The sequence below is a fragment of the Haemorhous mexicanus genome, chromosome 1, assembly GCF_027477595.1.
Source record: "Haemorhous mexicanus isolate bHaeMex1 chromosome 1, bHaeMex1.pri, whole genome shotgun sequence".
NCBI lineage: Eukaryota > Metazoa > Chordata > Aves > Passeriformes > Fringillidae > Haemorhous > Haemorhous mexicanus.
Window position 1 is genome coordinate 78,051,979 of NC_082341.1, and position 24,294 is coordinate 78,076,272.

The following is a 24,294-nucleotide window of genomic DNA, read 5'->3' on the forward strand; positions in this document are numbered from 1 at the left end:
ACACAACTATTCATCTTTCTGGTGGTGACACCTTAAATGAAGCAAGGTTGAAGGATCATTTCTCCAACCTTGCACATCAGTCCATAATGTAGAAGTTTGCAGGTAATTGCATTTGGATTTTACCAGTGGCCAGTACAGTGCATTCCATAGAATATATTAAATCCTCTATTGGAGACAGCAGAGGAAACAATAAATAATCTTAGAGAACAAAGTTTATGAAATAGACAATTGAGAAACAAACAGGAAAACAGCTTTCATTTATGCAGTTCCAGGTGTTTCAGTGTAAGTGAAAAGGACCTTTGCAAACATAAACTAGCCCTTTATTCTCTTAACTATTTAACCTTGGCATGTTGCAAATTTGGCACTTGAATGTTCTATTATATAGACATATTATGTATTATATATTAAGAATGGGTTTTGCATATTATTACCCTTTACATTGCATCTCTTTTTCTGTGATCATTTATTGGTTTGCAGTTTAATAGGCTTACTTTCAAGTACTGCAATCTGTAGAAATACTTAAAAAGAAAGAACAACCAAGTGCTGAACCGGGAATAGCCTGCCTAAATATACATATGCATACACACTTTTTAGATTGAAAACTCCTATCATAGTTACTTATTTATGTATTATTGGAAGCTTAGTACATCACAGAAATTGCACATGCATTAATTGCCCTAAGTTTTACTACATTAAAGCTGGTCAGTTTTTAACTCAGTAAACTAAATGTGGCTGATACCATTCAAGTGACTTTGAACAAGCCTAGCTCAGATTGTATGGAAAAAATTGTTCAGAAGCAGCATGCAAGGAAGAGGTCTTCTGGTCCACAAGAGACAGAAAGGAAAATATTTATATCCATTGCTTTCGATGAGTGGCTTAGGAGAGACAAAGGTAGCTACTGTTAAAGATTTCAGAATTTACAACACAAATCCCACACAGTCGTGCACTAGAAATCTATAGAAAAAGATCATGGGATTAATAAATTATTCTGTTCACTAATCTAAAAAAAATTACATAATGAAAGCAGAGATTTGATTTAAAAATAAATGAGGGAGATTTATTCCCACCTTACTTGGACATTTTAGAACCAGAGAACTTACTTACTTTTCATTAGCTAGAAAATTTACTCAGGATTAAGGTTCAGATCTGCCTAATTAAGTTTTTTAACAAGTCTGCATGAGTTTCTGGGAAGTTGTCCTACTCCCTGTAATTTAGATATGGAAACATGGCTTCTCTCAGTATTTCTGTTAAAAGTTGTGCTTTATATACAGCACTTGCATCTCAGAATGAAAATGAGTCCATCTTTCATTGATTAAAGAATTTGCCTGGCAGACAAGATCCCCTAATTAATTTCCAGCAACTAATTACTTATGTTATACCAATTGGGAGATACCTGCACAGGACAGGGGACAGATTCATTGCAGACTAGCCTGCAGGCAGAGATTAGTTGTGAGACTGAGCCAGAACTTGCTTTGAATCAGAAAAGGAGGGAAGGTCAAATCCTGATTTTCTTCATCTTTAATTTTCAAATGTCTATGCCATAAGACATAAAAGGAAAAAAGCACCAGCTTGATCTTGTTAACCAAGCTTATATTTTTTAATGTCAGAAAATCTGATTTTCATTTACTGTGAGGTATGAAAAAATTAAAATTTCATTTTTGTGTTAAACATGTACTTTAACCAACCACTTCAAACAGTGATGGAAAATATGAATGCAAAGGCTTATGCAATTGCAAGCCAATAGTGAAAAGAGCACCCAGTTTGGATTGCAATACCTTTGACTCACTACTGCTTTAGCATCAGTAAAACTACAGTCAAATCAGTCCAATAATAAATACCAGCTGACCAGTGTTTGCAGAGGGCTCTTACAGGAATCAACAGAGAACCAAAGGTAGCTCCTCTTTATTCCAGGTTCCTTCCAAGTCTCACGCCTCTGTACTATTTACATCATCCTTTGGCCTCTCTTTCCTCCTCATCCTGTATATCCTTATTTTCAACATACACTCTTGTTTCCACTCTCCTGTGTCAAAGACCCATATTTATCCTTGAGCTCATGTTCATCATATAACTAGACTGCAACCATCTCCTTCTTCAACTCCACAAGTAAGGTTTTTTTTCTCTTTCCCAATGGTAGAACTGCAAAAAGAATTTATACTTTGCTGAGGCCCTCCCAGCTCTGCACTTCTCCATAGCTTGGTATACTGAAATTATGAGTCTTCACCATCCCAGATAAACTCTTTATATCTTCATCTTATTTGTTTAGGCCACTACCCTGTCACACAAATCAGTGACCCTTGCCTGCTGTTTCTATTTCACTCACTTGACTTACATATTTGACAGGTAGTCATAAAAAAGCTTCTATATTTTTCTTTCCCCTTCACCACCATTTAATCAGTGAAATTGTGGGCATTTTTACATAGACTAAAAGAAAATATACAGTGGCTTATTACATTTTGGTTTTCAAATTAAAGGAAGACATGAGAATATCTAGGAAGGTTCCTGAAGTTTTACATTTTCTGTACTGTTAGTCTTAGAACAGTACAGAGCACAGTTTTGACCAAGTAAAGCTTTCTCAGATAAATTCAGGGCATTTGGAGAAATTAGTACAGGTCAGGAACTATTTTCTGCAGTCACTTTCCATGAAATTGACCTATTTTGGTGTGGACAAAAGAATTTAATAACATGGAATTAGGCCATTTATATTGGCTGGCTTCTGGGCCACAGAATATGGCTGGTACATAAAATTTCTTTGTATATTTATAACTGGTTTGAGCCTACACTTTGAAATCCAGGCCATGCAGCCCTCTTTGGGTCTCAGTACCCCACAGTTAACTAGCCTTCTATTATTATTTGTGTGCGTCCAACATAAAAGAGTTAAAGTTTAAGCTCTTTAAACTTTCTATTTACACTTACACCAACTTTTTCTTAATTTTTTATTTTTCCTTTCCATATCAGCATTCTTCATGCACTTTTAGTAAGAGCTGATTTTCCCCCCAAGGTGCATGTAACCTTAGTAAAAATTCCCTGGAAAGTTCTTCTCTTTTTTGTAGCTGTCATTGTTGCATGTTCTTAATCATAAAGCATCTTGAAGAGTGAATCATTTTATTCAGACTGAATAACTGAATTCCCAGCCAAAGCATACTAATTGGAAGAAAACTGAGAAATAAACTGGAGGGGGAGACATTTCAATTACCACAGATTCTCAAAACACTAAGTGTTTAGCAAATTCTTTGTCTGCAGCACTTATATTGTTTTTTAGCTTTCTCAAGAATGCATAAGTAGCAAAGGTTATCTGAGGACTGTTTCGAGTATACATTGAATGAAACAAAAAACCTGTTTAAAGGTCTAAACTAAGAGAGACTGAACCCTTAGCTGCAAATCAGAACATAGGCCCAAATATAGCTATTTCTTTAAACTACTCCATAGCCAATGAAAAATATAGGTAATTGCTCACTGGCTGAAATGCAATGCTCTGATTGCAGTGTAAACAATAGTTCAAGAAATACAAATGAGCACAATAGTGATTAGAAGTTTAATATTTATCTATTTGTCATACTAGTCTGTTATTAATTCATTTCCCTCCTATCATCATCTCTAAGTAGTAATTGATCATTTATGGAAAGATTAGGTAAATTTGTTTTAAACACTATAATTATCATCATAGTAGATTATAATCATTAATAATGGTATTTTACAACTGCTACCTTATGTAGAGAAGGTAGAAATAAATACAGTTCATAGAAATTCAACAACCTTTGGTAGGAATCATGCCATTCATTCCACTACAATGTGTTTTCTGTGAGGAGTGATGGAGAAATTATTCATTCAAAACACAGAGAGTATTTAGATTGGATGCATGAAATTATTCTCAGTAACCTTGGTATGTCTTAAAAGCCCCATGCATCTCCGCCTACTCTGATATCGAAAAGTAACTGAGGGTACAGATTTAACAGCATGGGGTTGCCTTGCAATGCTTTGAGAATTGGTTCCAAAGTGACTCACTGACAACAGTTCCACTTGCTGTGTCACTATCAGTTCTGGCAGCATCTGCTTTTTTCCCTGAGGTCTTCCATCTAAGTAAGAAATCAACATATCCTTTCTGCCTCTAACCGTGGTGAGCTTACTTTCTGAAAATTTAGAGACTACAGGGCAACATAAAATGAAACAGACCATATGTAATTATCTAATTATAATCACAATAGTTTAGGCTCATGATTTTCAAAAATATCTAAGAACTGCAGTTGTATGCAGATTTTCAGCAGAGCTCCACTCCTTCTGAAAGCATTAATTGGGATGCCCAAGTGCTTGCAACCACCCACATGGTCCTCACGACAGTAGTAGGAGCAGAGCTGAAAATACCAAGCAGTTTGTAACTGTCTTCTGTGAGTCCAAACTATGTCTTCAGTATATTTGCAGAGAGAAAGCTATAAAAATAAACAGAAATTAACAGAAATATTCTAGAGTATATTTTTTAAGTTTTGTCTTGAATTCATGACAATTATTTTATTCTTGGTGGCTTCTATGGAAAATTTGTTGAATTTGTGTAAATGTGACTGTCTAGTGCTTACAGGAGAAAGAATTAAGCATTCATGACTTTTGAATTTTATTGCAAAATAAGCAGTATTTATAGGGAGAGCTTACTTATAGCACTTAAATTGTAAAACATAAGCATCGCTTGTGATAAGCTGAGCGTACTTGCTATAAAAGTATAAAAGAAGACATGCAAAATAGGCAATAGCTATCCCATTATATCACTATTTTCCTATCTACATCACACACTAAATCACAAGCAATTAAGGAAACTGCAGAGAGTAAACCAAACTTGAAACAAAGTATAGGAAACTATTATAAACATGTACTTGATGATTTTACAATTTCGTCTTCAGAAGTAATAATTTTCGGCCTCATCCTGTGCCATTATAGTGAAGAAAAGTAATATGGAGTTCAGGAAAAAAAAATGCATAAAATGTACTTAATGAGTATGCAAAAATCAAGTCTTCACAAGGAACTTTTTGAGTAATACAGATGTTGAGCATGCTTTGTTTAGGTAATTTTAGGTATACAACTGAGGTTTGACTTGGAGGACTTAAGAATAGGCACCCAATTTCCTTAGTCAATGGAGAGAGAAATTATTCTTCCAATACAGATGATTTAGAGCACCTGGCTTAGATCTTAAAGTAAATGGTTTGACCATACTCTTAAGAGTGAATGAATTGTACTAAAAGTTGTGTTATTATATCTTGTGCAAGAGTGATAAAGACAATGTGAAAAGGCTCCAGCAAGCTATTTAAGAAGCAGGGATGTTAAGCAGAGCATTACAAACTCTATGTCCCATCCTTGAAAATGTACTTTTTATCACGTTAATGTTTCACATGTATCTTTCAATTTAAATTTTATAGAGGGAACAAGCGTATTGATTTACTTCATGGTGACGGTGTGATCACCGGAATATTACCAACCAACCTACCTGATAAATGCCAATTACATGCTTCCTGGGATTCTGAAAAAGGAAAGACATCTTCTCCTGAAAACTTGTTTCTGTCTAGAAGACATGTTGCACCTTGATAATTCCTTATAACCACTATAAAATTTACATACAAAATAATTGATTCAAGCTTTTAGATTGTAAACCCCAAAAATTATTTCTCTCATTGGATTATTTTGATTGGTCGTAATTTCTAATTAGTAGACTGGATATTAGCAGGACAATTCCTCATTGGTTATGATACATAATGAAACTGATCATGTGGAATCAGTTTTCCACGTAAACCTTCAGAGTTAGAGAAAGCTACACAAACATGTGAATGCATTGGCAAAGTCAAATTTTTCGCAAAAAGAGGAAGTGATAAAGTTGGTATCTTTCGTATACAACAATGGCATCAGGATTAAAGCAGTTACTCAGGAGCTTGATTACTTCTCCTCAGCCTGTTGGAACATGGAAACTCCATATTGTCTAGAACAAACTCTTCTTTATAAACTTGAGGAATATATAGAACCTAGTATTTTCTTCCCCTCTTGGTAAAACTATGCAACCATACAAATATGGTTTAAAATCTTTGAAGAAGATTAAGTTAACCTTGCCTCAGAATTAGGACACACATCTAACTGTGCTTGGCTCAAAACAACTGCTTCTATAATTATTTCTACATTATGTTGTTAAACAGAGTACTCTCTGTTGCAACAAGTATTCTTTATGCAACAACCAGCACACTTTGAAGGCAAAGCTGTGGGCTTGACTACCTTCAGATAATAAAAATGAACTGGCATTTCCCATTTCCTGAACCCTTGCTCCAACAAGGGGGATCTTCATGTCTGTGGAATTATTCTCTGCAGTGTGTAGGTCTATTTTTAGAAATCTATATGACAATAACATCTTATCAGCAGGAAAAAAAAAAGCAAATTATTATACTGAATATTTCAGTATACAAAAATTATACCAGTATAATGAACATAATTTTTCCTTCAGGGAGGTGGAAGGAGGATGGCTTCAGAAAACACAGGCTGTTAACTCACCTCAAGGGGTGATAGAGGGCTGGCTCAGGAGCCAGATAGAGCTAGCTCAGGAGCTGCCAGCTCTGGGGAAGGTCCATTATCCTAAACTAGGGTAGGATATCCTAAACTAGGGTAGGATCAAACTCAAAATGGTTTTTGTTTTTGCTCATTTTCCCTTGAAGTACTGGTGACCCTTAAACATCCACAATCTCTGCAGCATGGGGAGATGCATTTTTCTAGATGTGGACTTTGGAATCCACAGAAAAGAACCAGAAATTTTTAAGCATGGTTATGCTATATCTAAGGAGATATGGTTATGGTATGGTTATGGAAATTTTTAAGCATGGTTATGCTATCTTACTCAGATAAGTGGGTTAAAGACTGGAAGGACCCTTTCCATAACTGAAGTTTTACAAGCCCATCCCAGATCATGCGTGACCTGCATCAGACACACCATGACACAATGGCTTTTTTTCCCCACACAATGTTCCAGCCCCTCTGCAGGGCACAGAGCCACATCCAGGAAAGGAAGGAATTCATCTCACTGCTGTGGTAAATCACATCTCCCTAGTTTTAGGAGCATATGCATCAGATGCTGCTATTTATTAGGCTTATCATCTGTAGCTGATGTAGCAGGTTTAATATATTGAGTGTATGCTTATATATTTACATTATACTTTCCTTTGCCTATTATATTGTAGTTAAAACACCAGTGAGAAAATATGAACTGTTGCCTTATGATTCTTCCTAAACAGACATAAAGCAGTGTCTTTGCGACCTGGATCAGGATAAAAATTTAAATGCCTTGGTAATTTAATTTAAAAAGAATATAATAATACACTGTCTGGTAAGCTCAGGGTTTGTTGTTTGGTTTTTTTTTTTTTGTTGTTGGTATAGGGCTTTTTTTTTCTTTGTTTTTTTGTTTCTTTCTTTAGTTTTTGTTTGGTTGTGTTTGTTTGTTTCTATTTTAATTTTTTGGTGTTTTTTGGTTTTGTTTTTTTTTTTTCTCCTGAAGAAACATTAAAGATTTAGAAGAAAGAGAGAGAAATTATTTTATTTCAGTGGTTTTGCCTTTAAGAATCATGCTATTGTGTTCCACTGCAATGCAATACTTTTGCAAGTGCCAGAAAGCTGAAAAAAGTACAGCAAAGAAAAATCAGGAGAGGATAATCTTGCAGAGTACGACTATGGTGACAGATTAGAAAAAAAAAATATTCAAATACCATTTACAGCTGTTTGATTGAAGGTCATTATGCGTTTAGCTTAAGTCCTTGGATGCTAACCTGGGTTATTTCTTAATGGTTGTTTTGCTGATAAGAAGAACTAATGGTTTTCATGCGCTATTCCTATCAGACCTGAAAAGCTTTCTGGTAAATGGGGGTGTAAACTCAAATGTGGAGAAACAACAACAAAAAAAACCTCTTTTCAAGTAAAAAACACACAAAAAAAGCCCCTAACATCTTCGTAAGTAAAAATCAAACCCCAGAACAGCTTTTGAGCCTTAAAAACGAAAACTAATCTAATCACGTCAGAGGAACTGTAAATGTGTGCTGCATTTCAGTCAATATGACTGATTACCTGTCACTTACTCAGCTCTGATTTCTTCCCACTGTATGCTTAGGAACCATCTTTGTATTAGAAACTCAGAGGCAGAGTGTATGAATTGTTAGCTAACCTCTTCTTTATTTTCCTGAATGATTTTTGGACTAAGCAATTAGCCCTGTCATTTATTTCAACTTAAAAGCTTCAACAGTATCATCACACTTTTATTTTTATCATCCTCACTGATGCCACTCAACATGAAAGAAAAATTCCTAACCAAGCAATAAAACAATATTTATTGCTACCAGCTTTCCTATACATGAAAATATCCTGACTTGCATGCTGCAATATATGTGACTAAAATCATCAAAGTGGGGAGATAGTTTCAGAGTCCTGTTTTGTACTGCAGTATGAAGAAAATCAGGGCTTTCTCCTTTGGTACATCCCAAAAGACTGGAGCAAACTCAGAAAACACATTTAAAAGAGATTTATGCAAGTAGAAGAAAGAATTTTGTTGGCAGAGAAGTCACATCAACAACATTTGACAGAACTGTTTGAGCAGTGTAACCAGCTGCTGTGTAAGTTTGTCTGAAGTGCTTGTTCCATCATTCCTGGAAGTTGGAGAGAACAAGGTTTTCAGGACCTTTGGGAGTAAAAGGCTATTACTCAGGCCTGTTTCAATATATCTCTATAGCAAATGGAGGTAGTAGAGTATACAGGCAAAATGGAGGATAAAAAATGAATAATGCTAAACTGTCACAGCAAGTCCACAGCAAGAAGTAATGTCTGCTGGAAACAGAAAAATAAAAATCTACAAAACTGTCTTTCTATCTCATTTGATGTATGGCATATATTGATAATTTCAAATGTCCTCCCTGCAAAGACTGAGCCTTTCTGAGTTCAAGAAGCATTTGGACAGCACTCTCAGGCACATGCTGTGGTTCTCAGGGAGTCCTGTGCAGGGTCAGGAATTGCAGTCAGGGCTCCTGTTGGGTCCCTTCCAGCTCAACGTATGTAGTGATTCTAGGATTCTATTACTTGCGTGTCGGGAGCAAGGGAATGAGGGTTTCATGGCAAATATTATATTCCCTTGAAGTTTTTCTGCAAGCTGGCAGAAATATACATGATTTGTATTAATTTATTTTATTCTGAAAGTAAGTTGTCACAGTAGAACAGTTAACAGCTTCCATGTGCTGTGAAGATAATATCACAGGAGAACAATGGCACTGTAATTACATACTACGTCTTCAGAAATATGACTCTTCCAAGGTTGAAGACTGCTTCAGAGTTTCAAATTAGTCTGGATGACCCCATCTTTATTGCTGTTGAATTTCTGGAAATGATAAAATATGACAAGTCATTAAAAATAACTAATATAAACCTAAACAATGAGAAATTAGTAATTTAGTCTTTCTTTGACTCCATCTAAGTCCCATATGCTTTTCATCCAGGTACAATATTTTATAGGGAAATGTTTGTTTTAATGAATCTGAGTGATCTTCAGATTACTAAAAATAGATCAAGTTATCAAAGATGGAAAAATCTATGATCATATGCTCTTACATTTCATTTTCACTAAAATTGTGGATGTAAACAGCAATGGCTGCAGCAATGATTTCTGTTATCTGATATAAGTGCCTGTAAAAACCCGGCACGTCAGGCTAGGGTGAGGACTTTGTTGTGGAAACTTAATAAAGGATTCAAGAGTAGATAAAGGCCTTTCTGATCTCTTTTCTTCATAATTTGCATAGCAGAGACTCACTAATACAAGTATTTGTAAATGACTTGAAATAATATGAGGATTTTCGATTGTATCATGAATACCATGTCAAAATTTTATTCTTATTCAGAGTCACTGAAATATATCTGAGTAACAGCTGAGACTATTTTGTCATGACACCATTTTGTGCCATAATAATCCTTTCTTGCTGTTAGAAAAACACTAAGAAGTACAGTTTCCTTTAGTATGCTCCCTTGGAAAGAAAAGTAGTGAAATGGTAATTACTCAGTCTTTCATAGCTCAGTCAATGGGTAATGTAAACCTATACACTGTTATGTCCAGAAGTAAGTGCTGGCACAAGCTGACTTTACCTCTGGGGATTTTCTCTAAGAAAAGAGGCAAATTTTGCCTTCTGGTATACTTTGCATACTGTTGGCCAGATGGGGGGAAGTAAACAGAAGAGATTTTTTCAGAGGCAATCATACAGACAATTATAGAGGTACCATAGCTCAAATGACTAGCTCACAAAAGAGTAAGCCTGCTCCTAATCCAGCAGTGCTAATGTCATTTTGTTCCTCACCTGAAAATATTGTGAAGCTGAAAAGCTGACACAGCCTGCATTGTAAGGAGATAACGACAGGGAACATTGTCTGCTGTTTAATTCTGTGGCTGAATGTGAAACACATCTATCCTGCTGTTACATAATATGCAGCTTTTCAGAGCTTCATTTTGTGATGTGTGGCTGAACCACTGCTGGGTGGAAATCTCTGAGACATCCCCCTAATGTGCCTCCCAAGATTCACAGGCGCCTGTCCTGCTATGCTATTGAAAAAAAAATTCAAATTTCCTCCTACACGTCACAAGTAGCAGAACTGAGCAGGCCACTGCTGATGTTTTCTGAAGGGGCTGCTCTGTGAGAGCTATGGAACATTGACCCAGGAAAACAAAATGGACTGAGGGAAATAAAATGATGGGGCTAGCTTTGTTGAGAGACAGGATGAAGTGAATCAAACATCCTGGGCTCAAAAACAGCTCCAAAATTTGCTGGCAGTTTTGACTGCAGAGACTGCTATGTGAAAAAAGGCGAGCTCTGCCTGCCCACTGTAAACCCTGATCATGGAGGTGCTCACTGGCAGCTGAGCAAAATAACTTGTTACAGATGGATAATGAGATGATTGGCTCACACAATTAAAAGATAACTCTGTGTGAATATTAATAAAAACTTTAATGATGTATATTTATGTTATTGGAGTTTAGATGTCCTCTATTCTCCCCATATTTTCCTTTCCCCCCCTATATTGTTACCATCAGACAGCTGGCTTTGTCTAGGACAGGTAAAAAGAAGGCTGCACACGTGTCCCTTACTGGGGCAGTTGGGAATGGAAAAGCTTTGTGCTTAGGGGGTGCAGCATGGCAACACCTGACCTCCAATCAAGCTACAAGAAAGCAGTCTCCACTGATAAATGGCAAAGAGCTGACTGACAGACTTTTGGAAGGGCCAGGGGTGGCTGATGCAACCCCAAAGGGTATAAAAGACTGAGCATCTATCTTGGAGATGAACCAGCTGCGTGGTATGCAGGAGGGGCAGTTCCCAGCACTGCAGCTTTTTCCTGATGTCGTCCTTTGTTGTATTTTTGTTAAGGTTTAATAAACCTTTTTAAATTTTCAAAATGAGCAGTTTTCTCTCACAGGCTCCAGCGAGAGGTGCAGCTAAACAGGGAATACGGGCGCTTCAGGAGCAGTGAAATCGGTCAGGGCACCATGTTACAAGCCCAGGCCTGCTGCTACTGCTGTTGCTAAAATCAAGGCTGCTTCAAAGCACTTAGGACTTTTACGTTTAGCTCTATTATGTCTAGCATTTTCCAACATGGTTGTTCAGCTGAATGAAACCATTTTCTCCTTACATGTCAGCAGCAATACTTATTTTAAAAGTGTGCAAATTTTGGGGGTTTTTAATTTTTTTATTTTTTACTATAGCTTGTAGTAAATAATCTCAAAGCAACTGTTCTAAGCTAAAAACTGTTTCGCTCTGAAATTTTAGTAAGAGCACCCTCTGGTGGTTCATGCATGAACAATATATCTTCCAAAAGGAGTTGCACATTTATTTATAGCACTGAATTAAAAAAAAAAAAAACGGTGAAAACTTTTTCCACTGAATTCTTCTTTTCAATTAATGTGAAAGTCATAAATATATTTTCTAAAAAAAAAAAAAAACACAAAACAAAACAAAAAACCCCAAAAACCAGCAAACAAAAGCAAAACAAAATTTAACAAACAAACAAAAAAAAAAAACAGGAGGAAAGTGTTTAAAAACATGCAATATCTAATTGTACTATTTTCTATAAGTACAATTTAATTCAAGAGAGTCAACCACATGTGAAAAATTAAAGATAGAAATATAGATAGATATCTCAAGTGATATAGATGCTAATGCCTCTACAGTTGCAATGGACAAAATCTAGAATCTAGTGGAAGTCAATAGATAAAACGGGAATATGTTTTTCAAAACCTGTATTATTTTCATGTCCTAATTTTAATTAGAATATTTAGGTCTTTTTATTTTGCCCAGGCTCTATGATTTTAATCAGAAATACCTGTTTTAATTACCAAGACATCCCAAGAATGACTGTCTACCACTTTGTCACAGGTATCTTCCATTTAAAAGTACCTGAGACCTCTCACGTTGGTTCTGCCATTGGACGGATCAGAGCTGTGGACCCTGATTTTGGGAAAAATGCAGAAATTGAGTACAACATAGTTCCAGGAGATGGAGGAAACTTGTTTGACATCACAACAGATGAGTACACCCAGGAAGGAGTCATTAAATTGAAAAAGGTATGTGGCACCAATGGGTGGATGTGCTTATGACTCAAGAGGTAAACCAGGTAACGGAATGAAAGGTTTTGCAATTTTACATCGTAAGTAGCTCACAGTAGTAGTGCTATGTAAGTAGTTTATATCTTTATTTGAATCCACAGCTGTGATTTTCATTTTAAAAGGCATTGCAGTTTAGTATTTAATTTCACATACAATTAGGTGTGATGTTTCATAAATAATGTCATGGTGAGGAAGTAATTCTAATCTCTGTCTAGAAAGTACAATTTCTCTTGTTTGGGAAGTTTTCTGCCTAAAACCATGCAAAAAACATTTTAGTTCAGAGCATGGAATGAAAGAGTTATATTTTATGTTAGATAAAATGTAACAAATTTCGACTTATAAGCATTTTATTTTTAAAAGTTTGACTTTGTGCTTGCTATTTTGATAATGAATATTGTAAAGTACTAAGGTGAACATAGTTTTTATTCAGGGTAGAAGAGTCCCAAATGGCACATAGCCATGTCCTTCTTCCAAACTTGTGATAGTGTTCCAAACAGCTGGGTATCAGATACTCATGCAGGAAAACACACTACATCTCAGTCACTGATGTTGCTTTAGTATACTAGAATAAGTTCACGCTTACTGAATTCATGAATTTCAAAGATGGAAAGGGCGCTTTTCATTTAGAATTTAGTGATTAAAGAACTGAGCAGGAGAAATCGACACAGGGAGTTTCACATTTTTACCAGTTATTCTTTTCTGAGCCCAGGCATTTACATATACACCTATGATCGACTGGTTCAGTAGAAAGAAATCTGAACCACAGGTCATTTTGGAAGGCACAGTTATGTTTTATTGACAGCTCAGGCTTGTAGGTGTAAATTTTGTAAAAATCCAAATTATTAGCTGAACACTTCACAAGGGTCTGGGAAGGAAAGAGTTCTGGACATGTATATTAGGATAAGCTTTAGGAAAAGTGAAGCTTTAATTCTAAGAAAATCTAGAATGCTGGTGCTTATCTTTTCTTGGCTCTGACCATTGATCTATACTTGTATTATATCCATTCTAATAATGGAAGTCCTGGCTCAACCTCCTGACCTGGGAAATAGTAAATTATCCATGGGTGCAGTAAAGAATAAGATGATGTCAAGTCACTGACTCTTCTGCTAGTTTTAATGACATAAAATGGAAGCCACTATACTCACAGGAAGTAATTTGTCAATGAGACACAAATTCTTTGACCTCTTAACACCCCCCTTCTTTTCTGACTAAAGGTTTGAGTGTCCTGTTTCCTCCTAATGGGAATTTGTAGACTTTGTTTCATTTTTAAAAACCCTTCTGGTCACCCTTTTCCCTCCATGCAGATGACTCAAAAATGGGTCCATCTGGAGCTGTCAGGCTGAGCAGCTGCATACCCGTCCATATGCACTGCCAGAAAGGAAAATGCAGTGAGTAGAAACCAGAAAAAAAATATTATTTCATCATCAAGAACAGGTTTTTGATAGAATTCAGTTCTCCTTGAATAAGCCCTAAGCCTCCTCTGTGCTTTTTTTTTTTTTTTTTTTAAATACACAACAATAGAACTTTCCATACTTGTGGTTAATTTTACTTATTACCCACTGCTGGTTGTCCAGGTTGGCAGTGATGATGTTGATAAGAAGGGTACCAGGGTAATTAAAAAGGAACTTCAAGGCTCTGGGTCAATTGGTTTATGAAACAGGAGTGCAGGCTGTGCTCTTCTCAGTTCCTTCAGTAGCAGAGATGAATGATGAAAGGAACAGTAAAACCCATGCTACCAATAAAGGGTTTAAGGGCTGGTGCCATCAGCACAATTTTGAGTTTTTTGATCATGGGGTAACTTTTACAGCACCAGGCCTGCTAGAGTCAGATGTGCTCCATCTGTCTAACAAGGGCAAAAGGATTTTAGCCCATGAGTTGGCTGATTGAGAGGCCTATAAACTAGGTTTGAAGGGGGAAGGGGATGAAACCAGGCTCTTCAGAGATAAGCCCAAGGGTGGTAAGCAGCTTGGGCTTACCAAGCTGAAGTGCATGTATGCTAATGTTGCACAGGCAACAAACAAGAGAAGCTGGAAGCCATGGAACAGAAGGAAAGCTAGGCTGTTGTCACCATCACAGAAACATGGTGGGATGACTCGCATGACTGCAGTGCTGCAATGAATTGTCAAAGGGATGGGAGAGGAAGGAGAGGTGGGGGGTGGCTCTGTACACTGGGGAATCTCTTGACAAGATAGAATTTGACGTCAGTGGTGATGAGGTTGAGTGCCTAAGGGAAAGGATTGGGGGGGAAAGCCAACAAGGCAGACATCCTGGTGGGAATCTGTTATAGACGGCCCAACCAGGATGAAGAAGTGGATATATTATTCTGTAAGCAGCTGGAGGTTTGAAGATCATCAGCCATGGGTAGGGCTCTGCTAGCCCTTGGGTTTACAGATAGAGAAGTGTGGTGGGAGATGTGGTGGTCAGAGGCTGTCTGGGGTGCAGTGATCATAGAGTTTTCAATGTTCGGTGAAACCAAGAGGGGTATCAACAAAGCTCTACACTGGACTTCTGGAAGGCAAACTTCTTCCTCTTCGGGATGCTGATCAGAGAGTACCCTGGGAAACAGCCTGTAAAAACAAAGGGGTCCAGGAAGGATAGACATACCTCAAGAAAGAAATCTTGAAGATACAGGAGGAGGCTATCCCTATGAGTCAAAACACGAGCTACAGGATGAGTTACACCTGCAGGAAAAAAAGACAAAACAAAAACCTGACCTGTCTGGACAGGGAGCTTTTGAAGAAACTAAGGAGAAAAAAGAGGTTTTATAATGTTTGGAAAAATGGGCAGGCAACTCAGGAAATGTTTAAGGATGTCATTAGGCCTTGCAGAAAGAAAATTAGAGAGGTGAAGCAAAAAATAAAATTGACACAACCTGATTTGACCTTGTGAAATTATGCAAATATTTAAGTAAGGATTTAAGTCTTTTCAAAAATGAAAGTGGGTAAATAAATAAGACCAACACATTCAATTAAGAATTATAAATAATAAACAGGGAAAGCCACGAATAAAAAGTGCTGTATGCTTTAAAAACATGTTCACAATTTCTTCTTCATTAAAGCATATTCTGTAAGCATGTGCTGTAAGTGCTGCAGTAATTCAGTGCTGAGCCACTTTAAAACCATTAATAAAATTTGCTTTTATTTTCCCTGAAAAATTTCTTGCAGCTAGAAACTGTCCATCACTTCACAGATGCTTTTTTTTTTAGTCTGTTATTATGCAGAAAAAGATTGAGAGATTTCTATATCAAAATTGATTAAAAACAAAGCCTTCCTGGACTACCTTTACTTTTGGTGGAAAATACATTTGATGAGAAAAAAATTGCACAGACTTAAATGTTCATTTTAGCACACTAAGTGTGTTGACAGATGCAGAAGGCCATTCTCTGCTTCAGGGATGCCATTCTCTGCTTGGAAATGGGTAAGAACAGCTACAGCTGGACAAATTGAAGATCCTAAATAATCTGGTTTTGTTTCTCTTTTATTTATTTTTTTTTTTTTTTTGTGCCATGATCCTATATAAGTCTGATTACTTCTACTCTTGTGCTAATTACGTGTGTTAAAAATGAAATGGCTTTTCTTATATTCTGCTAAATAAACCTGGCCAAATGCCATCTAGCACCACTGTATGGTTAGTTCTGTGGTTTTTTTCCCTCTAAAAATAAAAATAAAGGAAAATAATATCCCTAAAAAAAGGGGAGGGAAACTTGCCTTAAGGGTAGTGCTGTGCACAGTTCTCTGTAAAGTGTCAGAAATATTGCTATGTTAGGAATAGAATTATAATTTCCTCCCTTGTCTAGTGTTGTTTGATAAATTGTTTATTGCATTTGGTATTTAGATAGCATCTTCTATTGTACCTGAATCTTCAGCAAACTACAGTGGAGGCAAGCTATGAGAAACACGGTGACAGGAGGGGTCATCTCCTTCATGCCCTTCATGAGTATAGTGGCCTCAGATGCATCAGTCCCAGGCAAGGGGCTGATTTTGAAATCTTTAATGACCAGGCACAACAGTAAAGGAAAATAAAAGGTTCCAACCTTCTCTGAAAAGTTGTCACTAAATTTATTAAACCAAGGATGAGTTTAAACAATATCCCCATTTTGTGCAGAAGCCTTTTAATTAGCTCAGCATGTGCTAATCCAGAAACTGAGTAGGGTTCAGGCACTGAACTTGTTCTGCTTGAAGACATCACTTTACTAGTTTGTGCAGTGTTCATTAAACCTTGGAAAACAACTGTTTCTAAGCTCCACCTGTTGTGATCCTACACTGCTCCACTATTCTGGGTGAACTTCTCCACATGATTCAGTGGAAATTCAGGGGACAAACACATCTTATTTTCTGTAAGTTTTGCAGAACAACTAAAACTAACTAAACAGATGACAGAGCTGTGGCCGTGAAATCACAGCATGTTGCACAATGAAAAACACTAATGAGAAATCCCACATTGAACTATGAGAAACAGTAACTTTAGTGATGATAAAATAGAAGAAACTGGGGGACAATGAACAGAACCAGAAGCTGCAGGGAATTATTAGTAGTGTGTGTTTCCTTTTAACCTCAGGAGGCTTTTTAGAAGCCTTTAATGCAGTCGGTGAATAGTGCTTTGACTGTGGGCTAAGTTCAGTTGTGTTGCCCGTGAGACAGCCCATGTACGTAGCTCTAGGATGTTGCTGAAATGTAAGAGCAGTCTAAGAACACCTGTACCACACAAGAGTGAGCATAAGGCAGACTCCCAATGTCCTTCAGTGAAAGCTGTGTTAAAGCTACTCCTTTTTTTACTACCAAAACTGTACATACTTCTCATCACACACCACCCCATGCATTCTTTCTCCAAAGGCAGGGAATTTCCTCTGCAAGTCTGAGCACAGGCACTGTCTGCCTGTGATCATAACTCTTGGGTTTGTGGGAGTGAGAATAGTGGTTGGGCAGTTTGAGGAGGAAGAGCAGGCGATATTAAGTCCTTCAGTACAGGCAGAAAGTGAATTGTGAGCAGTTACAATGACAAAGAACAACAGGAAATGTAAGGAAGAGGAAAGTTCAGTATTTGCAGTTTGTGGATAGAGCTGTTTGGTTTGGTTTTCCCTGGAACAGGAAAAGACACCTTCAGAAATTGTTAAGATGCTTGAGAGCAGTAAACAACTGAACCCCTGACACTGGTCTGCTTCTCCCCTTCTCCAGATACAGAGCAGACATATATTTTGTCCACTTGCCATCAAATCTTGAAATACTCACTACAGATCTCATTTTTTACTGTGCATTCTCAACTCTAAATAATGAATGCTCCTGGTTGATCTAGAGCCTCCTTTACTAAACCTGCTTTGTAATTAGCACTTTGTAATTAGCACCACTTATTTCCTTATGCTGTTTAGAATCCAGTGCAGAACTCCAGTTAGTGAAACTTAACTGCTCATACAGAAATTGTGTCAATGCACAGCAAATTGTCTTATGACAATATTTAACAGAATGCATAGGTGCTCAACCAATTTGAAGGGAGAAGTGTTTCCAGCTTTTGAGACCAGCACATATGACCCAGAGCGATTCTGCAATTGCACAATGCTAGTATGAAGTCAAGCCTAAGTTATTATGCACTTCCTGTCAACCCAGTCCTACTATCCATAACTATCCATGTGTCCTGGGGCTTAAAATCTCATCCCAAAATATAGCTTTTCCATCCTTGTAGGTGAAAGCCTCTATCAGAAACAATACTCTCTTACGTGAGAGAGTATTTCTTTTGTGTGGATATCTGTGGATAAAACGCAGAAATTTCTGGAGTTTCCAGTCCTGCCTCTTTGTGAAGCAGAACAAACTAACAGGGTAATTCTTTTTCCACCCTTGTTGTGCTTATCATTACAATTCATTATATCTTTCAGACCAATTTTTTTCTTTCAGGTCTTTAATTATTTCTCTCTCTTTCCCACTATAGCAGCATTTGTTAACTACTGCCTTAAATGTGGAAACCAGCAATATTTCAAAATATGTTTATTTCTAATAAAGAGCTGTTTTTGTCCTGTCCTAGTCATACTAAGTCCATTCATAATACTTACAGAGTTGCAAGATAAAGTGGTTTGTCAGTATGTATTTGATTTGGGGATTTGTAGAACGGCTTTGCTATGGACAGGTGTGTATGCTGATAGCACTTTACTAGGCAAATATATAGAGCAGCTTGTAACCTCAACATAGGAAAAAGCAGATGAGGACAAGTTGAGCCAAATACATCTGTTCTGTCAGTGGTACTTAGAATATCAATTAGAAATACTCCAGCTATTTAATAGTTCACGGTTAATAAGGTATCACCTTACTATTAGCAAATATGCTGTTTACTGCACACTGAAAAACCAAACCAAAACAACAAACTTTGCAAAATAAAAGCCTTATTCAAATTTACCTTCTGCATGTAATTACTTTTGTAGAAGGAATACATATTTCTCTTGCTTATTAGAAAAATCTATAAAGTAATTTCATTAAAATCTGTTTAATTGAAAGACATTTCAAGAACTATACAGGGCTGGTTTGGAGTTTTTTGTACGATTCAAACATTTTACTGTGTTTATTTCCTTAGGCCCATTCCAGATTCAAAATGAAAATGGGACTGAGCACCCTCAGACAGCTACTATATAACAGCAAAACACAATGATTTTTTTTGTTGTTTGTTTGTAGGTGTTTGGTTTTTTTTTCTGTTTAGTAACAAAAACAGGTAAAATGTTGTGTGGACCACTCATTAACTCGACAGATTTTAGTGATATCTACTAAAAATTAAAAATATAATAAAATGGTATTTAAACATATTTTAAGCCAAAAATCAAAAAATCCAGGAGGTTTTGCCTGAGACCTATGCAGCCAGTCAATTCTACTGTTTTCAGGCAGAGTCTGGACAATTCAGAATGAAACCTAAATCTTAAACCATCAGGGCTATCTGTATGACCTAACTGTTCAAATATGAGAAAACCAGAACTGGTCAGGAGATTGTAGCTGCAATCCCCATACACACAACACAATAAAACCATACTCTTGTTACATCATATACATTGTATAAAATATTTTCCTATTTGAAATTAAGTCCTTGGTTTGCCACTTGCAACATTTCCCAACTCTCCATACATTTAAGTTGTGGTTTAGCCTCACTCAGGCTTAAGGCTAATTTCTGCTATTTTGTGGGAGTCTGTCACAGATTTCTTTCTCTCATGATGGCTCATCACTTTCAGCCTGTCTGTTCCTATTTTGACTGCCATCTGTGCTTTGCACTGGCCGCATAACCTCTAACTATAATTCTCATCAGACCCATAGAAGGACAGAAACAAAGGATGAGTTGCTCTAAAGCTACAGTGGAAAAACATTATCCTTTTTTCGGATCACACTGTCTTTTTAAAAATGTACTTTCGTTTTTCCCCATAGTGCTGGAGGTAGAGAAGTAATGCAGCCAGTTTTCCTGCTTCCTGGGTACCTGTGCAGTGAAATATGCCAGTCTGAACATAGCAATAGACAGAACCATCTGAAATCTTCCTTCTTTCTGTTCCCCTTGCATCATGAAATGTTGTGACTGGGGACTGGCCATGCACCATGATCTGGTATAAGTGCTTGAAGAGTAATTATGTGAAAGACAGCCTGCAAAGACTGCATGAATTATGGCTCTTTCCATTAATACATCTCATTGTAAATATATTGATGTATTACAGGAGCCAATCTAAAAAGTTTTAATGCAATTTTGGTGGTATGAAAGATACATACAAGGTATTAGCCAGAATTACTACCTTTGTGGGAGATTTCTTGCTGTCTTTGTCTTAATCATTTATCTCTAGTTTAAGCCCTGACTTTTTCTTCTCCAGTCTATGTCCTTAAACTTCATATTTCTCCTCTTATGGTTTTTGAAAACGTGTTACCAATTGATATAAATATCTGGAGAAGAGTTGTCTCAGTTTGTTTTTTTTTCCTTTCTTTTGAGTAAAATTATTTTGGAAATGCATAAAAAATGTGCATGAATAGTATAGAAAATGAAAATACAGTGTGGCAGCAATTTGGATAATGTACCAACATGTCTATTTTTAGTGAAGGCAACACCTTTGGGTTTCACCACTGGGACATGAAATCTACCAGATTTAATTTTGTCTGTTTCTTCTGAGGCTTAGTTTCTTCTTCTTTCTGTCAGTCCAAACACAAAGGTACAGCACATACTGGCTTTTCTGGTAATTTTATCTGTAGGAGGATGGTTGTGTTTGGTAATGAATTACTTTCAAGTCTGATTATTTCTATGGCATTAATATTTATATTGCTGATTTAAAGTCCTCAGCCCCCCCCCCCCCCAAAAAAAAAAAACAACAGAAAAAAGATTGAGCATCTAGTCTAATGAAATGACAAAGTATTTTATAAGGATTTATAATCATTAGCTGTTCAGCTAATGCAAGTCAAGGTAACTCAATGGATTTTAATGGAGCTATTTCAATTTACACCAGTCAGTCATGTGGCCAATTATGTCCTGTTGTGATAAGGACAGAAAAATGAAGAATTAAAATCTATCCTGGCTGTGACAACTGTCTGAAAACATTGGGGAAAAAATAACAGACATTGAAATATTCTTGTTCATACTCTTGTAAACCTGCTCTTTTTTTATTCATTCCCCTTAGCAAATTTCCAGCTTAACAATTATAGGCAGAAACCACTAGGTGCCAGTGTTACCCAGACATCGGAAAAAGGCTTTGTTAGAAATGTTAAAAACAACATAAAAGCCAATGCAGATAAACCCTTTAAATGAAAATAAAGCTTCTGCATCTTTTCAACTAAATAAGACTGCATTAACGGTTTTGAGATGATTACTTTTCTAGAAGTAAAGGCACTAAATTGAAATGCGTTGACAGAAACCCACATCAAAACAACCTTATTTTGCAGGATGCATTCTGTCAAAACCCCACATAACTACACAAAAGCTGCTGTGTCATCTTCAAGACCTTATGAATTACACCTAGGATCATAATACAGAGCCAAACTCTGCATTTTGCAAAGTACATGCAGATCAAACATATGGCATGAATAGCAGTTCACTGCTTAGATCGACATTTTACAGGAAAAGCTTGTTTCTGATCAAGTAAGAATTCACATTCCAAGTCGTACCTGAAGTTTCGTTTGACTCATTAGTATATATCAGAGTTTTCATTTGGGCTCATCTTCATCACTGTCATGGTCTTCTGAAAGCCTTTCCTGCTAAAAAAACCCAGGAAATCTTCTATTTAAGGAGCTGGATCCACTAGAGACAGCTGATTGCCAGTGCATGGGAGTTGCAAATGCAAATCTCTGACTAACCTTCACTCAGCTCATTTGCAAGAGATGAATCTCACTCATTTAACTTCAGACATCTACACTGTAACTGTTTACATCCCTGCCAGTCATCCTGATTTTTTTTGATGTAGAGAAGCAGTAATTTCCTGACTGTGATTCATCTGGCCTATTTCAAAATTCACCTTAGCATAAGATGAACTGCAAAACAAACTTAAATGATTGATTAGTTCAGGAGATGAATTTTACACAAAAGGCATCTTAAGTTTCATCACATTAATCCAACCAAAGAGATTTTGCAATGCCTAACTTTTAGTCAAATCTAATGTTTTGTTTTTGTTCTTTCTACAGCCATTAGACTTTGAAACAAAGAAGGCATACACCTTTAAGGTGGAGGCCTCCAATCTCCATCTTGACCATCGATTTCACTCAGTGGGTCCATTCAAAGATACTGCCACTGTGAAGATAAATGTGTTGGACATGGATGAACCCCCAGTGTTCAGCAAGCCCATGTATACGATGGAAGTCTATGAGGATACACCTGTGGGGACCATTATAGGTGCAGTGACAGCACAAGACCTTGATGCTGGCAGCAGCTCAGTTAGGTAAGAGAGCTTTTCCTCCTTTAGTAACTCTCTGACAACCCAAAGTGCTGCTGACAGTTGGATGCACTGGCAAAGAACTTAGTATGAAGATATAAAATAAATATACCTAGTCTGCCACTAACTGATGCTCTGAAAAAATATTGGAAGGACAGGCTCATTTGGGTGAATTATCATTAAATGCTCATAGCTTCTATTTATACTGATCATGCAAGTCACCACACACTGACATGACTTCAGAGATGGTGTGCTAAGACTAGGGAATACCATGGTGTCTGGGTGTCACAACCCACTGGTAGAGGACGTGATATTTGCTATAAATTCGTCTTCAGGCTGAACAAAGACACATGTCAGGGAACTCTCATGCTATTATTGTACCATCACTATAACTCTGACTCACAAGGTGTCGGCTAACAAGTTCTTAAATTCTTACAATGTACTTCCACAAGCGTGGTAGCCCTTAATTTTGTAAGGTACACTTCAATAGATTCTCAACTCCCACAACAAGCTCCTCAAACTGTGCTGGCTCACATGCCACAAGACACCTCCAGAGAGACTGAGACAGCCCAATACATCACTTTTATAGTTAACCTGGTGCACACCTCTTACATAGAGTTTTCACACTGTTTTGTTAGCACATGCACAGCCAGCATTTCCCCAGGAAATGAGTTGGCAAGTGGAAGTTGAGAATGAGTCTCAAGATGAAGCAGGAAGTTGGCTGAGAACAGCCCAGCCCCACCTCTGCAGGATCCTCTCCTTTGATCACACCTTTCCTGTAGCAATGCTCAGAAAGTTTGAGACAAAATGTGCTTAGGTCTGGTCCTCTACACTGGGTCTTTCACAAAAACATCTCCTAAGTGCAGTAGTGAGAAAGAAGGTTTTACTTGCTATGTCTGTTCAAGTTAGACCCCAATGGGTGACAGAACTGCCCCTTTCACCACTTACTCTCTACATCTTGCAAAGAACAAATGCTCTAATAAACAATCATCACGTGTCTTGGCTGAGGCTATGGGGGCATGGTTGCTGACCAACACGGCTGGGCTCAGCACAAGGAAACTCCTGCCAGGCAAGCCTCTCATTTATTGCTATAGCTTATTTTAATGAAATAAAAAAGGAGGGGAAATCTGGTATACAAATGTAATACATTGATTTTGAGAACCTATTTACAGCCACATTAGAAAGATTAAAGTGAAAAAGTGTCATGTACCAATAAGAAATTTCCTTAAACTTAGACACAGTCTAAGATGCAGGCAGTTGTTAACACACACTTCCAGTACCAATTTGTGCTGGGCCTACCTGACTTCAGGAAATACTTTTATCCCCAGATTTTCATAAAAAATATTAAAGACATAGTGCATCAATCTTTAAATATTAATGTTTATCAAATGGGACTATGACAGAACAGGAAAATGCCACTAGTGCCTACCAAGTGCATGTGTTTTCTTGCATATTTGATTACAAATTGAATTTGGACTTTTTAAATCCATGTTTATTAATTAAGTGTACTTTGGCTCAGTACTTATACTCTCAAAACATACAATAACCATGTTAGTTGTAATCATATGCAAAATGTAACATATAACAGTGACTGTTTAGCTCCTGCTTTGTCAAGTCACTGTTCTTTTTGCTTAAAACTATTACTATTGCTGTTTGTTTCACTTTTTTAAATATAATCTTCATTTTTTTTAAAATATAGAAATGCATTTGTCTATGAGTCTGTGACACATTCCTTCTCTTACAAAGAATCAAATCCTTCACTAACAAAGACTGAAGTCTGAACCTTTTTCCCTGGTTGTCGCCT

The 24,294-nt window shown here is 37.0% G+C and overlaps 1 protein-coding gene across 1 annotated transcript in view; it reads left to right on the forward strand.

The window, feature by feature from the left end:
* The window catches only part of CDH12 (cadherin 12), a 222,036-nt gene that overhangs the window by 158,616 nt on the left and 39,126 nt on the right, over positions 1–24,294 (forward strand). The window contains exons 6-7 of the mRNA XM_059854378.1: positions 12,402–12,589; positions 22,243–22,496. Of these exons, the coding sequence (XP_059710361.1) occupies positions 12,402–12,589; positions 22,243–22,496 (442 nt within the window). The remainder of the gene's footprint in view (positions 1–12,401; positions 12,590–22,242; positions 22,497–24,294) is intronic.